The following is a 15,505-nucleotide window of genomic DNA, read 5'->3' as shown; positions in this document are numbered from 1 at the left end:
ATAAATTATTCAAGATCCGCCGAGCTCAGTTAAGTAAGTAACAATTGGAAGGTAATTTGAAAATCTGGCCTAAACCGGTTCAAGCAGGTTCATGCTGTCAAATATTAGCATCAGTGAGACTGAACTATTATTATTAGGGCAGCGCTATGCAGGTCATGTTGAGTGTATGCAAATCAATTTCGCGCATAGCCTACGGACGTGAAATGCACGCGCGCGTGTTGTACAATAATAACAATAAAAAACAATTCGAAGATAAATCTTATAATAGCTACCAAACTATAGAAACGAGAGTGACGACCGCTTTTTTATTGTAATTTCATCAAATTAGGCGATGAATTAGTGTGACAAAACAGTTTATGGTTGTTTCCCGAAGATCTGTTTGTAAATTTTCGTTTTTGCGAAATACTCGAAAATATTTAATTTTTTTAAATCTACGAATTATACTTTTGCATCGGCATGAATACTGTAAAATACGGCACAATGATTTAAAAGTATGGCGTTTGACAGATACAAACGTGCCCAAAATATGACAATTTCAGTTCGATAACCGAAACGTAAACCAGCGTACTTTCCTCTCAAACCGGAATAAACCAGTATCGCCACCGCAGAATTTTGCCGACAGCAACAATAGTGGGAGTCAGCAGTAACGATGAAATCCATTGAAACGTAGATTCAAATACAACAACAACGTGCTCCATAGTCGGAAAAATGCTGGTAAATAGGGCATTTCGCAATTTCACTTTATACTAGTGGTCAGCAGCATTATTAATGAGTGCTATGTATGAACATGCTGCTGCATGACGGTTTTCTGATGCTGTGTTTTGATGCGTTCTATTTCCAGGATGTGAAAGAGATAAACCGTTCGTTTCTCGTCGGAATGAACGAAGCTTCCTTAGTATGTAATTGACAGTTTCAGATCGGCGATTACTTTAAGCAAACTCAACAAAGTATTACTGCCCATATATTATCGACGTTCACAGAAACCAAAAGCGAATATGTAACGCCATCCTAATGCATTGCGTTCACGATTAATTTAAGACAAGATGAACTGTTGACAACCGCTTCCACGCCACCTGACCGTCACGTGTTTCCTTTCTCGGTGGCGTAAAAGTGCGCGATGCAAATTTCTTTGTTGTGTGGAGTAGCAAAATACGTCGCTCGCGGGCTGAACAATAACCTTCAGTGGCCGCTTTGGGCCGGTTGGGAGCCACTACAGATCGAAGTGCACCGAAACCGCGCAGACGGCTGCGTGAAAAAAGGACGGCAGTTGGTTTTGTGTTATGAGTGGGCCCTGGGAAAGGAGAAAAGGTTGAAACACCGAACGACTGTTGGCATCCGCGTTACGACAGAAGGGGAAAACAAAGTCTGACGCAATCGACCTGTCGGGAGTAAGAACGTATCCCAACCCTCAGACGCAGCTTCGCCTGGAATTGTATGGTTTATGTTGTCAAGGTAGGGACGTTGTCTGCAAGTAGTATACGGGGTTCATCTGGCGAACAAAGACTGCAGGGAAGTTGGCGAGGCGTTAGGTTTTGTTGACATGTGACAAGATGAGCGCACATAGAAATCAAACAAAAGTAACAACGGATGTCGATGTAATATGATGATTAACACACTGTCCAGCTAGTGTGTTTAAATGGATAGGGGTCGACGTGTTGCGTATAATAATAACATACTCACACGAGCCGATGATTTGACGCAACATTTCGTAGTAGTTTAGTGAACAGCAACGAGGACAAAATATATTTTGCTCTACGATGTTTAATACAGAACTTTGATACCTTCATGTTATGCGAAACATTTTTTGCTTTTACAGGGAATTTCGTTTCGGGTTTTCGGTCCTTTGGGCTGCCAAGCCTCAGTGTTAGTACTGTAAGTGTGTGTGTGACGTAACAATTATGACTGTAACGTACACCCACAAAGTGGCCAATGCGAGGTTGGGAGGTTTTTCAAGCCTGCTCATTCGATGGAGGGGAAGTGTTTACAAGCTTTTCTATAAGTAAGTTACTCCATTGTAATATAAGTTACTCCATTATGACGTAAGTTACTCCTTTGTGATTACTTTATTACGCAATAGTACTTTCAACAAGTAGCCATGACATAGCAGAGCTTTCCAAAATCTAACCCCCCAATTGCTCGTAAAATTCACACAAGGGGAAATTGCATGTTATTGCAGAAAATCAGTACCATTCGACTGTTGAAAACCTACGTTAAAATTACTGGAGTTTCATGACCAGTGGTGAAAAATCCTGGATCGTTTTAGAATAAAATTTAAACGGACTTTTTCGCATCTTCTATTGCACTACCTTTAGTGTTTAACCATTTTGTTGTGGCAACAGAAGTTTGTCAATTTACTCAAATGTTTTCCAGAGAATTCCTCATCTACGTCATCCTGTATTCCGTGCTTTCTTTGGTTTATCGCTTTGCGCTTCCAGAAGGACAGAAACAATATTTCGAGAAGTTGTGTCTTCAGTTCCAACACTACACCGACCTCGTGCCAATCAGTTTTGTGTTAGGTAAGTTTTCTTGCACCCTATATAAGTTTACGTCATTGGTGACTTACAACCCAACAATGCGGGGGGATTTGCCTTTAGTTGAAAGTTCAAAAAAACAGGATTAGATTCCATAAGCTTGTGATCATAACGAGGGCAATAATACACAAGGGGACTTTGCGCACTTTCCGCCTCTTAAACTTCCGTTTGTGTGCGAGCGTCGATCACATTGGTTGCACGGGATTCTGCACGGCTGCTCCAGACGAGGACAAATATTGATTCAAACACGTATTGTTGGTTGATTTATCACACCTGTGTATAGGTTAGGGTAATAATAGTCACCCTGAAGCTGTGTCGCCCTGAACGAGCGATTCCATGGCGATTTCAAAAAGATTAATCTTTAACAGAGGTGGGAATGACGACGTATTACCTAGCGCCAATTGCTACAACTCCTATTATCGTTTATAACCACAAAGTTCTGCAGCGTAGTTCAGAAATTGTTTTGAATTTATCGTCTTGTCAACGAAGGTTCAGACCAGGGAATTTGAAATCCATGTTCGTTTCCTGGTGCTTTGTAATTTCGCGAAGTGTTCCTGATGTCAAACAGTTAACACCGCCTATCACACATTCGCACATAACATCACGCAGCAATTGTAATCGACAAGAACCTTGAACCAAATCCCAATGCTATCTCCCATATAGTGCATCCAACCCTCGGCGGTCGATGAGATCGTCTTTTCCCGTTCAACAAATCTCTAATCGATGAAGTCGAGTCAGTGACGTCACACGGCCAGTCGGTGACCGGTTTGAACCGGCTTGGGTAGAGATGGGAAATTACTCGGGTTGTCGTGCGTGCTGACTGAAACGTGAATCAGGCCTAATTTAAATATTACGCAAGTGGAAGTGATCTGCCGTTGCCCTCGTTACGAATTCCGCAGTAACTTTGCTGAAATCTAATTCTGCTTATGTTTTCGAAGCACAACGTATAATACATGTACAGTAAGTCGGAAGTGATCCCTGTATTGCGTATGGTAAACCCACAAACCGAGCATTGTACTTCTAAGTTTACTTGTTGACTTTGTCTACGCAGGCAGCAGCTGTTAAAGTTTAACTACGCTTGCAGTTTCGCCCCCACACACTCATACATCACGTGACTAGTTTCACAACGGTTCACTGAAGGTTAAAGCACGCAAATTAGGGGATCTTCTTGCGGCCAAGTCAAAAGGGTAACCTATATATATGATGCTACAAGAATATTAATCAATCCTCACAAAAGTTCCAGAAAAACAGGTGTCTCGCGTTCATCTGAGTTGCTTTTAAAAGAAGAAGAATTAGTAACAAGACCTTTAGAGCAAAGACCGTAAAAACAAGACCACATGCAACCGTTATCAGTGGGAAACTTATGAATGTTTCAAAAATGTCAAACAATCCTTGACGTAACGAAAAGAGTTTCCCCAAGTTTCGCAATCACAGTACAATAGCATGTGATTACCCCTTGAGGGTTGAATGTACTCTGAAAGCTGTAAACGCTTTTAAGAACCCTTTGTTTGATTTGCGTTGGCGACATTGGCAGTAAACTTCTAATGTGTCAATAGCAGCTCCCATACGTTGTGGCAAAGCAACATATTGCGTAAGTTTTTGCACAACTATTGTTTCGAAATATTAGGAATCGAACCTACTTTGTAAACTTTGACGCACACTAGCCAACCTTTGACCTTTGGTTTGATAACAACTTCGGGTGTCCATTGTAACGTAACATTGGACACTTTGTTTCCCACAACTGAAGTCAGTTCTTCTTATTGTACTAAAGTTTCTTGAGATACATATAATGTATCGCGTGCCAAGTAACTTAAACCCTACAATAGGCGACTTTTCCTCCCTAAAGAGACTCCCACACCTAATTATTACGTCACAATGCAGGTTTTTACGTCACAATCGTGGTAGGAAGATGGTGGTCTCAGTTGGAAAATCTTCCGTTCCCGGATCGACTGATGATGATCATTGTACCAAATGTACACGGAACTGACGACAGAGGACGGTTGCTGAGACGGACTATGCTGCGTTACCTTAACCTAGCACAGGTAAACATATTACAGCAAACTATAGCACACAAAGGAGGCATCACAGAACATTAGTACAAACATACAACGGTACACCCCAAGTCTTAATTTTATGCGATCTCATTTTAAGGTGTTAAAAACTCGGCAATTTGGTCCATTGTGTGTACGACGAGGTTGACATGTTCCCCCATACAAGACCAAATCAAATTATCTGATATTCCGACGATGAGATGGCCTTTGCCTGCGGCCACCTTTCACTAAAACAGTGGCACACATTATATATGACTCAGCAGTTTTATGCTATTAAAGCGTTTATTTTGACATTAAATCTTCTCGGATAATTAAGAACATTGTGCTTATTTCAGGTACTGACGTACAGGCTTGTGTCAACTGCAGTGTACAAAAGGTTTCCCACCATGGAACATATCGTGAAAGCAGGTTCGTTAACCCCCCAGTATTAATAATTCACGAACCGAACTTGCATGACGTCATATTACTTCGCATAAATACAAGCTAATGATAAATGTTGAACTTGGGATTGTATTTTGTATGTTCAGTATGTATATCCTACTATGTATAATCGTATAATCACTGCGAGACTAGTCACGAAATGCAGTAATCGACTGTTGTCTCTTGATTTAACACATAAAACCTTTAACTTGAATGCAAGACTTGTTCAGAACAATTTGTCATAAAAGGGAATGTAGGCAACGCATATGAATGCATACATGGTTGTAATGTCCCTGGTATTCTTCTGTCTCCAGTACAAGAAAACCGCATACAAATTACATCATTCGAAACGTGACGTCACTAGTATGCGAGAGCAAATATTTTGACAGTGACAAGGGGTCAATCGGCGGTTTTTCTAGTTGTTTGTCTTCAAACGATGCACTTGTGACGTAACATAATCGGTATTTGTGACGTCACCTTGTTGGGTTTTGTGTCGTGCTATGCGTACTTTACACTTTCAAGTATAAAAGTTAGCTTATGTTTTTAGGTTTAATGACTGAAAACGAATTCCAGCATTACGAGAGTGTTAAGTCGGAAAATCTGAAATATTGGGTTCCGCTCATGTGGTTAAGCAACTTAATCACCAAAACACGTCAGGAAGGTCGAATATACGATGATATGACCTTCAAACTTCTTCTTGAGGTAAAAAAACATGTTTGTAGATGAGTAACATCACTAACAGTGTATTTGGTCACTAACAGTGTAAATAACTTGAATTTGCTCTTTTCCAAATGCTATAACAGTTAAATATACCAAAACACAAAGTGATCCTTAATTCTTACCCACGCTGTGTACATATCTGCAGGAACTTAATGTATTTCGAGGATTTTGTGGTTGGCTCATCAATTACGACTGGATCAGTGTCCCTCTAGTCTACACTCAGGTATACAAGGTTTTCATGTGCATTTTTGCCGCTTCACTACATGCTATACAGCTGCACCACTTGTTACACAGATCCACGATTTTTTTCAAATAAGAGCAATATGGTGTTTCGCCAAACAATCGTTTTGACTTTATGGGCGTATATATTTATTGTTAATATTATTCTTTTTCCGATTCTTACGTCACCAAAGTCAAGTGTTTTTGCCAGTAGCGAAGAACAAGCAAAGCTTAGTGACTTGATACAATCGTCGAATACGTTTCGGTGTAGATGTTAATTTATTAATTACTAAATATGTAACGTAAACCTTAAAATGAAGTTTACAATAAATCATTTCAACATGGTTATCCATTTGTAGGTGGTGACTGTAGCCGTGTATATGTTCTTTATGTCGACGCTACTGAGCCGCCAGTACTTAGACGTTGCCAAGGGTTACGCGGGTCACGAGGTTGATCTGTTTGTCCCAATTTTCACCATCGGGCAGTTTTTCTTCTACATGGGTTGGCTCAAGGTGAGCGACACGCGTGATTCGAATGAGAGTAATTTCCATTATTTACCTGTTTTGTATTTGGTTGATAGTAATTTTATTTTGTACAAATATTACACAATAATCACTTTGGCGCACTTCTTGTACATCTTTTGAATCTAAGGTTTTTAAACTTTCTGATTGGGCATTGGAAGCATAGTTATGAGTGAGAATAACCTTTATGTTAAGATATACATGTTCTATTGCCTGAAACATTAAATCCCTGGTAGCGTCAGAAGAAGCTAATATCAATCCTAAATTGATTTCGAATGTTATGTTGAGGATCCTAATTGATTTTTTTATCTGCAGTCCAGTTGAACTGGTATGAGATAAAGGTTTTGTCACAACTGCAATTTAACAACCTTTGAGAAATCAAAGCATTTCGAGTAACGGGCGACTTTACATTTACAACACAGGTTGCCGAACAGCTGATAAATCCGTTTGGTGAAGACGACGATGATTTCGAAGTGAATTTTTGCATCGACCGAAACCACGAGGTGACGATGATTGTGGCAGATCAGATGTACGCGAAAAATCCAAAACTCGAGAAAGACAAGTTTTGGAACGCCCCAAATGCTGATATTCCCTACACGGCAGCAGCTGCTAACCACAAGGTGGAGCCATACATGGGATCGACTTTCGATATGCGGTAGGTGGCGCCAGAGAGCAGAATCGATAATTTTTACAAAATGTGTTCAAAAATGCTTTCGAAACATAACTCACTATACGTATTTTTTACGACCGGCCCCTGCAGAAAGTGGCTACAAAAATTTTGAAAAGGTTTTTCTTTGTCTTGGCGTCAATCGAATTTAAATTTATTTCTCGCTTGCCATCTGTGAAAAACCTAAAGCAAATTGCTGTGAATGCACAAAATTACATTTTTCAGCTCATCCAGACAAATGTTGCCAGATGAGCCCTTTACACAAAATGTTTAAAATTCTCGTGTAATTTCTGCAGGGTGGACAAAGACGACATGCAAGTCGTTCATAGTTACAGCAGCAATGTGAGGATGGAACCGTTAGACGAACTAACTGCCGACGTCAACGTAAGTCGAACTGACAAACTCCGTATGTGGGCCCTGGAAGATAGTTTAGCAACAGTTTGTGATGAATTTAATTGACGTCGCGTAACTGAAAAACGTTGATTATTTACTACATTGGTTGCTGGCGTCAGAAAGTTCCTATTATATTTTTTCACAAGTGGCGAACACAGAAATTGGGTTCCAGTTTCAGGGGCGGGTCATATCCAAAGTTCATCGTGATGCAATAACAACGATTTTGAAGAAAAGATAGCCGCATGCATGCACCTTCTGTATCCGCCCCTTTGTTGAATATCAATTGCCCACTTAACCGTACTTAGTCTTGTTATCTATATTAATGATCAAATATGTTTTGGAATTGCTCGAAGCTGAATTGCGAAACTTATGACTGACGAAGTTTGACTTTACAGAACCGCAAGACAGTCCGAGTAAACAAAGCAAACGACGACAATTCCTTCGTAACTTCGAGTGGATTTCTTGCCCCGTTCCGCCACAACTCCCGTAAAAGATTTCAGTCGGACAAAGTAGGTTTGTTGAGCAAAGACGTAGATGACGACATCAACTCTGACGACACAAACGAGGAACCGGGTCACCCAAAGGTCAGTTCAATGATGACGAGACACAAACCACATGATAGCCAGAATCTATCAACTTGCGCTGTTAAGAAGGCGTTTCTCTATTCCTATTAAACAAAAACAAATTTAAACGGACTAACGTTTGCGTATTAAAAACACTTGTAAGTTAAACTTGAAAGTAAGTACTCAACGTTATACCTTACCATATATAATAAACACGATATGTAAACCCTTGTGGATGGAAGTTTGCAACCTAAATATGTTCTGTCATGAATAGAATTGTGATTTCACCTCAAGTTGTGTGTTACTGTATGCAGAGAATAAATCCCCACGATTCTAATCCCGTTGGCGCCAACGATGACATCATGACTTCCGACGTCGGCGCCGACGACATTGACGACGACGATAGCGAAAGTGACGTCACGGTGGACTCGCAAACAGAAGCCGAGAAAGAAGACCAGACCGGGGAGACGCCGAAAGACGAAAGAATAAAAATCAAACTGAAGAAGTCGACTGAAAATATTCTGGATGAGCGGACCGCCGCCAGCAGAATGCGGAAATCCCCGAAAAAGAGATCGAATGACGCACTTCGGCCGCTGATGGTAAACCGCTCGACCGACACGGACTTTGCTCTTCCGCTGGTGATAACTCCACAGATTGACAGCGATGATGAGGAGAGGAGGAATGCGGAGGAGAGAGTTTATTTGTCCACCAGGAAACGGTGCGTGAATTTTTTGACGTTTGCATTTGTCGTAAAAATTTATTTTGGCAACGTTTCGTTTGACGCCCTATGGACATGCAGGCTCTCCCACTAACGTAAGATTTGGTGTTGCGAAAGTTTAAGAGAACTTTGACTACAATTATCCCAACGTATCTAATGAATCTCAATCTGAACGTTTTGAGTGTGAAAAGTCAATCTAATTATTTACATTTTGTACGAAAGTTGATAACGTAAATGAACAATATATGCAGACGGTGAAATAACGTGACCATAGATGAAAACCAGTAACAAGCTGGCTATGTTTTTCAGGAGATCGAAAGGTGCTCTGCCCCCACGCAAACGCCGCCTCTACAAATCAGGAACCAACCCGTTAGTTCTGCGCCACCAGCACAGGCTCCGGCAAACTTCCAGTGTCCTCCCGTCCCCGGACACCGGATCTGTCTTCAGTGAAACTGACGTCGGTTCAGGGAACAACAATTCCCCTTTCGGCTCCATATTGTCATTCGGAACTTCCATCCCGTCACCGAAACAGCTCAGATGGGCGTTCCGGCCCAACGCTCGGCACCTTTACGGTGATAACACTTCGTTGACCTCTTCCATGCCAAGTCCTTCAGGTAAAATTCGAGGGAATTTGCAATTGTTTCGTCGAGTGAATATTTTCGGTCAAATTTTACTACAGCCTTGACTTCAACCATTAATAACGCAAAGTCCCATGTGCGACCACAGTCACTTGTCTTTATATATAATGCATTTTTGCAGGTAACGAAGGAGACGGCACAGACAACTTCACCACCCCAATATCTCCCCTCAATATCTTCGACAAACCCAACCTCGACCAACCAACCAGGAGTGGGGTGTGGGGGCCCGGGGCTTCCCCGCATGACGTAACAATGCCCTTTACCGACAACCTGCGAAAGCGCCTCCAAGTGGTGCCGAGCGCCTCCCCCTCTGTGGCGAGCCGCGTCATTGTGGAGGAAGAACTCCCAGTCGCCTCCCCACCTGGTAACCATAGCAACAACCTACTGATGATCGCCGATGACGTCACAAAGAGGAAGCAGGGAACACAGAAGGGGAACCACCTCACGGTGCAACCTAAGAAGGAAGGTGGCGTCATGAAAGCGGTCGCTCCTCCCCCGTTCCAAGGCTTCCCGAGTCTTGGCAAAAAGAGAAAGAACGAGGGAACGACTTCCTTCGTCGCCCGAGACGGAAACAACAACGAACAAGTCACTTTCGTTACCATGGAAACTAAACGACCGGCGCCCACAGGCACGGGATTGTGGAACGCGCTGAAAGTGTGGAACGCGAAACGGAAGCAGAAGAAGAATCCGGCGACAAACTTCCGGACGGTGAGCTCAGAGAGTGACGTAATGAGTTATTACGATCCGATGTTTGCAAACATGATGATGTCACCGGATGACTTGTGGGGTCTTGAGATGAAGGTTCCAGATGAAGAGGCGGAGGAGAAGGGGGAGGAGAAGGAGGAGGAGAAGATCCATACAAGGATCGTTAGAACTGTTTCCAGGTCGGAGGAGGGAAGAAGCGGAATCCCGGATGACGGAGACAACGGGATGCAAGGAACAGGAGAGATCACGTGGGAAAATGAAGTAACTCGTGTTCTTCCTGTGCTGCAGGAGGATAGAAGTGTTTCCAGGAGCAGTCGACCGAATACTCTCGGAGTAAAGAGTTTGGTCGGAAGAAAAACTGAGGATCGGAATGTTGGGAAAAACACAGAAGAGTTGGAACTTGATGAACTGGTGTTGGAAGCTGACAAAAACACCTCAGAAGATTTAAATGCGGCTGAAAATCCTTTTGTGGCAGAGAATTCGGATCCGAAGCAAGATCCACACACTGAACACACGGATGAAGACGAATCTCAGACAAAATCTGAATCCGAACAACCCAGGGAAGAAGAAATTGCCTCGAAAGTGGTCACAGCCGAGGAGGAACGGGGTTACAAAAGTTCATCGGACGAAGGTTACGAAAGTTCAAACATCGCTTCAAGAACAGCTTTGCTGCAACATCAGAGCCCAGCAGTGGTCAAACGAAAGAAAAGCGCGTACGGACTTGACAGCATTCCGGAAAAAGTAAGCGATGACGAATATCGCGATGACGTCACCACTGAAGTCACGCTGTCTGGTGACGGTTTGGAATCAGAAGGCGACAAAACTTTGTGTTCAAATGAAATTCAGGACATTGAGACGCCATTAGCTTCTGATTCCTTAGAATCTTGACGGAGAAGAAAAAAGCGGTTCGTCGCGTTGGTGATTTTGGTTGAACAACGGCGATACTTTAACTCGCTCCACTGGATCATTTGAACGCTATCTGCTACATGACAAAAACTTTCAGCAGTAAACCCACGCTTGGGCAATCCCTTTTTATACTGAAATACACAAAATTCTGGCAAATACATTCGACAGCACATGTGCTTGTAGGTGGTGCTCAATTTCATTAATCTTTTGCCCAAAATACGTTTACTGATGTACTAGGTGTGAAATTGGTATATTGTATGAGCATTAGAACCAATATTGTTTTTTGGTGAGCTTCAGACAGGGCCACTGTTTCGATCTAGATCTTAACGAATTGTTTTGCGACGAGATTGTTGCCGACATGTGCAATTATTGAATGGTCGTTGTACAGGGTTTACAAGCCTTTATTTTCATCTGAGGACAATATAATTTGCCGCAGTTTGAAGTTCAGTGATTTTTTGGTGGTTTTTGATTCGGTTGTATTGGTTTTTATTTGTTTGCGCAACGCGTTCTTTGTATTATTTGTCACAGTTGCACTCGGCAACAGCGCCTCATGACAAATAATACTGCATGCAATTGTCCGATTCATTTGCAATTCTTGTTCACCAAACAAAACTGTGACGTTTTCGCTGCTTCCTCTTCTGCGTCCGACTTTTTCCTCACAAGTTCCGAGGGTTTTTACGAACATTTTTTACCACATTTGGGTTTCGTGTTGAGTGTTTGTGTTGGATGCAGGTTTTTTGTCAAACCCTTTTTGCGCCAAAGTAAAAACCATGACAGATATTTATTCCTAGCGTGGGTTTCATCAAACAAGATGTCAAGAAAGTTATGAAGCTGTAAAAGCAAAAGACCTTAAAGCGTTAAACGAATTGTCATGACAACGGCGCAAACGTGATTGCTAAAAGCATGTTATATTCAAATTTAGGTTGTCATAGCAATAACGTTGCGATCGTGCGAAAGAGTGTTCTTAACAATTCTTCCGCTTTTCTTCCGCTTTCGGCACCTCATCAAACGACCACCAAGAAGGTCTCGCTTCATTTCCTGCTTTAAATAAAGTATTCATGCAATCAGCACAAACCTATGGTTACCAACTCCCACTGGAAACCTAATATGCACAAAGAAAGACTTGGCCCTTTTTGCAGCTCACTACATAAAGAAAATGGTTCACACTTTTGCTTATCCTAACATACTCAAAAAGAGTGCAGTGCGCAGTTTTCTGTAAAATAGTTTTGTGGCGAAGAAGTCCATAATGGCGTATATGACTCAACAATCATACTCACTTATGAAGAATAACGTGTGATAAAATCGTGCCGCTACATTGTAAGACGACAGAGTTGCCCGCGTCCAAACACAACAGGAATTTTTTCGGCACGTCGGGAAATACCTCAGAACAAAACCACACGTGACCACTTGAAATCGTCACGTAACAAAATTTCGGTGGGCGGGGCAGCAAGGCGTTTGTGTTTGAAACTGTCGAGGATTTCCTTGTTTTACTGGAGTTTCGGCATGCCAGTGTTTGGGTGCAAGGTTGTAACAGTTTAGTTTCCACAGGGTTTGTTTGTGGCAAAGCATGAGGGTTTTAACAATTCAATTTTCCGCTTCTTTCGTTACTCAATCAAATTAGTGTTTGAGATACAATGCAAAGGTCCTGGGAATACATGTAACTTTGAAGTGTTCGGGTGTAGGGCTACTCTGTTCAGGTTGTCAGAAATTACAAACAAATGTAACTGTTTTGCTGTGTTATGCACGTTTTTGTTTGGCGTGATTCAACAATGTTACATAAAAACGTTAGAACTACCCACCAAGTACAGTGGGCGTGGTGCTTCTAACTTCAAGTGGTCCCGCTCGGTAGTGAATTTGTCATCGGGAAAGTTATGTGGCGAATAGGCTGTTTGCCATTCCACGGAAACCCGCGTTGTTAATTTGTTTGTTTTTGTGTTTGAAGACTGATATATATTTAAGTATTGTCAGGGTAGGCACGAAAGATAATTTTCCTTACGAAAGAAAACAAAGTTAACATAAGGCGTCACCCGCGAAGAAATTTGAGCTTCTTAAAACAGATGTACGCCATTTAATCGTTGGATGGAGTCTGTCTTGCGAGTGCATTGTACTGGTAGTGTACCGCGTTGTGCAAGTTATTTCTAACAAGCCATTTGCGACATGTTTTCATAGTGAACAATACGCACGATTTTATTTACGGATGGAATAATATAGTGACTTGGGCGTGAACGTTGGTTTTCATTTCACTTTGAGTTTGGGCAAGTCAGCAATGAGGTGCAAGGCCTGAATATTAAAGTTCCGCGAGCTTGCACGGCAAGGTATTTTAGTTCATAAATTTGGGAGGTTAAAGACAGATAGTCGTGTCAGCATGGGCCCGAAATGTAATTTGCTTCACGACGGGGAACAAGGTTTAAGGAGGTGTCAACCATGCAAGCACTTAATCGTTGGATGGGAGTCAGTCTAGCGAGCATATCGTGCTGGTCTGAGTACTCACTGCTCAGGTTGTTAAAGAACTTAACAAACATTTGGAGGTAATCTAAACCTGTACTCCATACAACAGTCTTGGGAACAGTTTAACATGCCATCGTTTGAATAATTTCAATCGTATAAAGGGCTAAGTTCAGAATATATATATTTTGGAGTACTTGCTGGCATAGGCATCGATTTAGGGGTGACTGGGGTAACATGTCACCCCTCACAAACAAACAGGGGTGACAACGTATGCATTGTTACACATGGATTTCCACATATATTATACTATGCGTTAAGCTATAGTTTCAAACGACCTATGTTATCACCGTCACAATCATGACAAACACAAGTGTCTCGTGAATTGTTATGTAACGCAGCAATTGTTGTAGCATAATGGTAAGAATCGGCATTGTTGCGTAATAATTTGTATGTTACTTCATAATTACTAAATCTCCAATAGACCGAGTGAAACAAAAATGTGGCGCTTTTAGTAATTAAAGTGTTCAAAATTTAGTGCTACAACAACATGATTCGGTGTTAAAACAAAGTGACACGAAACGGAACTCGCGTCGTCTGCCTATGTTTAGGGTGATGTGACTGACGATATGTTTTTTTTACGTGTTTCTAAAACCTGGAAAAGTCACCCTAAGTATTGTACAAACTGTTGAAAAATCGACGCCTATGCTTGCTGGTGTACTGTTTTAATAAGAGATTGGCTGTTAAACATTTATATTAGCACAAGCTTTTGCGAACTTGATCTCAAAACAGTGCACCAGCAAGTAGTACATTTATAGACCAGAGACTAACGCGGCGCATTGAAGAAAATAAATATATATTCTATTACAGCATGTTGACATCGTAGGCTCTTCCCTTCGATGCACCCGATCATTGTTTGGGAAATTTCTTACAATGCGTTTTCAGGTTTTTAATATGTAAACAGGGTGTTTTTTTTTAAATGCAAGCATTTACTGTAACAAAAAGTGTGGCGCCGGTTGGCCTATTGTTAACGGTATTTTGTCTAGTTATGCCTTAGAAATGATAGAAAAACAAAAATCGACTACATAAAGAGCAAGAGAGATAATAAAGAGACAAGCGCGATGTGTTTCTAAACACGAAGGTTTCGACAAGAGAGTGTACCGCAGTTAAATTCAACAAACACCAAACGATGCGTTTCACATAGCGCCACTCACACATAGCGGCGGAAATATTATAGGGCTTTGACCGGCAGGTGACAGATTTGTCCGCGTGCAAAGAAAGGGCGAAAATTTTTGGGCTCAAAACCAATGATGAAACCATGAAATCACTTGTGCAATATGATAATTATGTTGCACAAGTGATTTCATGGTTTGTGCAATATGATAATTATGACGTTACCCGTATGTTGATAAACCTCCGACGACGGGCTCGTCTCGTGATGAGATTGCGTCTTGTCTGGCCGATACATGACGAACCGCAGGAGCACGTGACGCGGTAGACAACGTTCGATCTTGTTAGCGTTGGTTCCCGTTCATTCAGAGGAAATAAAAATGGCGACAGCCGTATTTAATAAAAATTGTGGAATAACAGAGTTGTGGAACATCTATAAACGAAACTTAGTCAATTGCCTTTTACATAGAGCGTACAAAATCTGCTCCACTTACCAAGGATTGCATGCTGAGTATTGTAATATTTCTCGCATGCTCATTAACAATGGCTTTCCATCCCATTTCATTTCCATTTGCATTAGGCGTTACCTCAATTGTCGGTATACTACCGTGAACGTGAGCCCACCGACCCCCCCTCCTCAAGCACCAACCAAGTACTTGGTATTTCGACTGCCCTTCCTTGGCCCTGTAAACTATTACATACGTCAGGAATTACGACAATTCATTAACACACGCAGCTTTCTTCCCATCAAACTGCGCATGATCCACGATACCATTTCCCTCTCCAAACTCTTCAACTTTAAAGACAAGCAACAGCTTCTCCATCGCTGTAATGTTGT

General features: G+C 41.7%; 1 protein-coding gene across 2 annotated transcripts; it reads left to right on the top strand.

Annotated features, from left to right (window-relative positions):
• Positions 1-1,319: 1,319 nt before the first annotated feature.
• Positions 1,320-11,832, top strand: LOC145910297 (uncharacterized). 2 transcript variants are annotated; one of them, XM_082997368.1, is made up of 14 exons: positions 1,320-1,452; positions 1,817-1,999; positions 2,371-2,516; positions 4,413-4,573; positions 4,918-4,990; positions 5,550-5,704; positions 5,868-5,945; positions 6,301-6,453; positions 6,885-7,117; positions 7,426-7,513; positions 7,918-8,106; positions 8,400-8,803; positions 9,113-9,417; positions 9,563-11,832. In XM_082997368.1, the coding sequence occupies exons 2-14, from the start codon at positions 1,899-1,901 to the stop codon at positions 11,032-11,034; spliced, it is 3,558 nt and encodes a 1,185-aa protein (XP_082853494.1). In that variant the 5' UTR covers positions 1,320-1,452; positions 1,817-1,898; the 3' UTR covers positions 11,035-11,832. The 2 variants fall into 2 exon arrangements, with proteins under 2 accessions (XP_082853494.1, XP_082853495.1); XM_082997369.1 differs by lacking the exons at positions 1,320-1,452; positions 1,817-1,999; positions 2,371-2,516 and adding an exon at positions 3,623-3,718.
• Positions 11,833-15,505: the final 3,673 nt, after the last annotated feature.

The sequence above is a fragment of the Ascidia mentula genome, chromosome 8, assembly GCF_947561715.1.
Source record: "Ascidia mentula chromosome 8, kaAscMent1.1, whole genome shotgun sequence".
NCBI lineage: Eukaryota > Metazoa > Chordata > Ascidiacea > Phlebobranchia > Ascidiidae > Ascidia > Ascidia mentula.
This window is presented reverse-complemented; position numbering and strand designations above follow the sequence as displayed.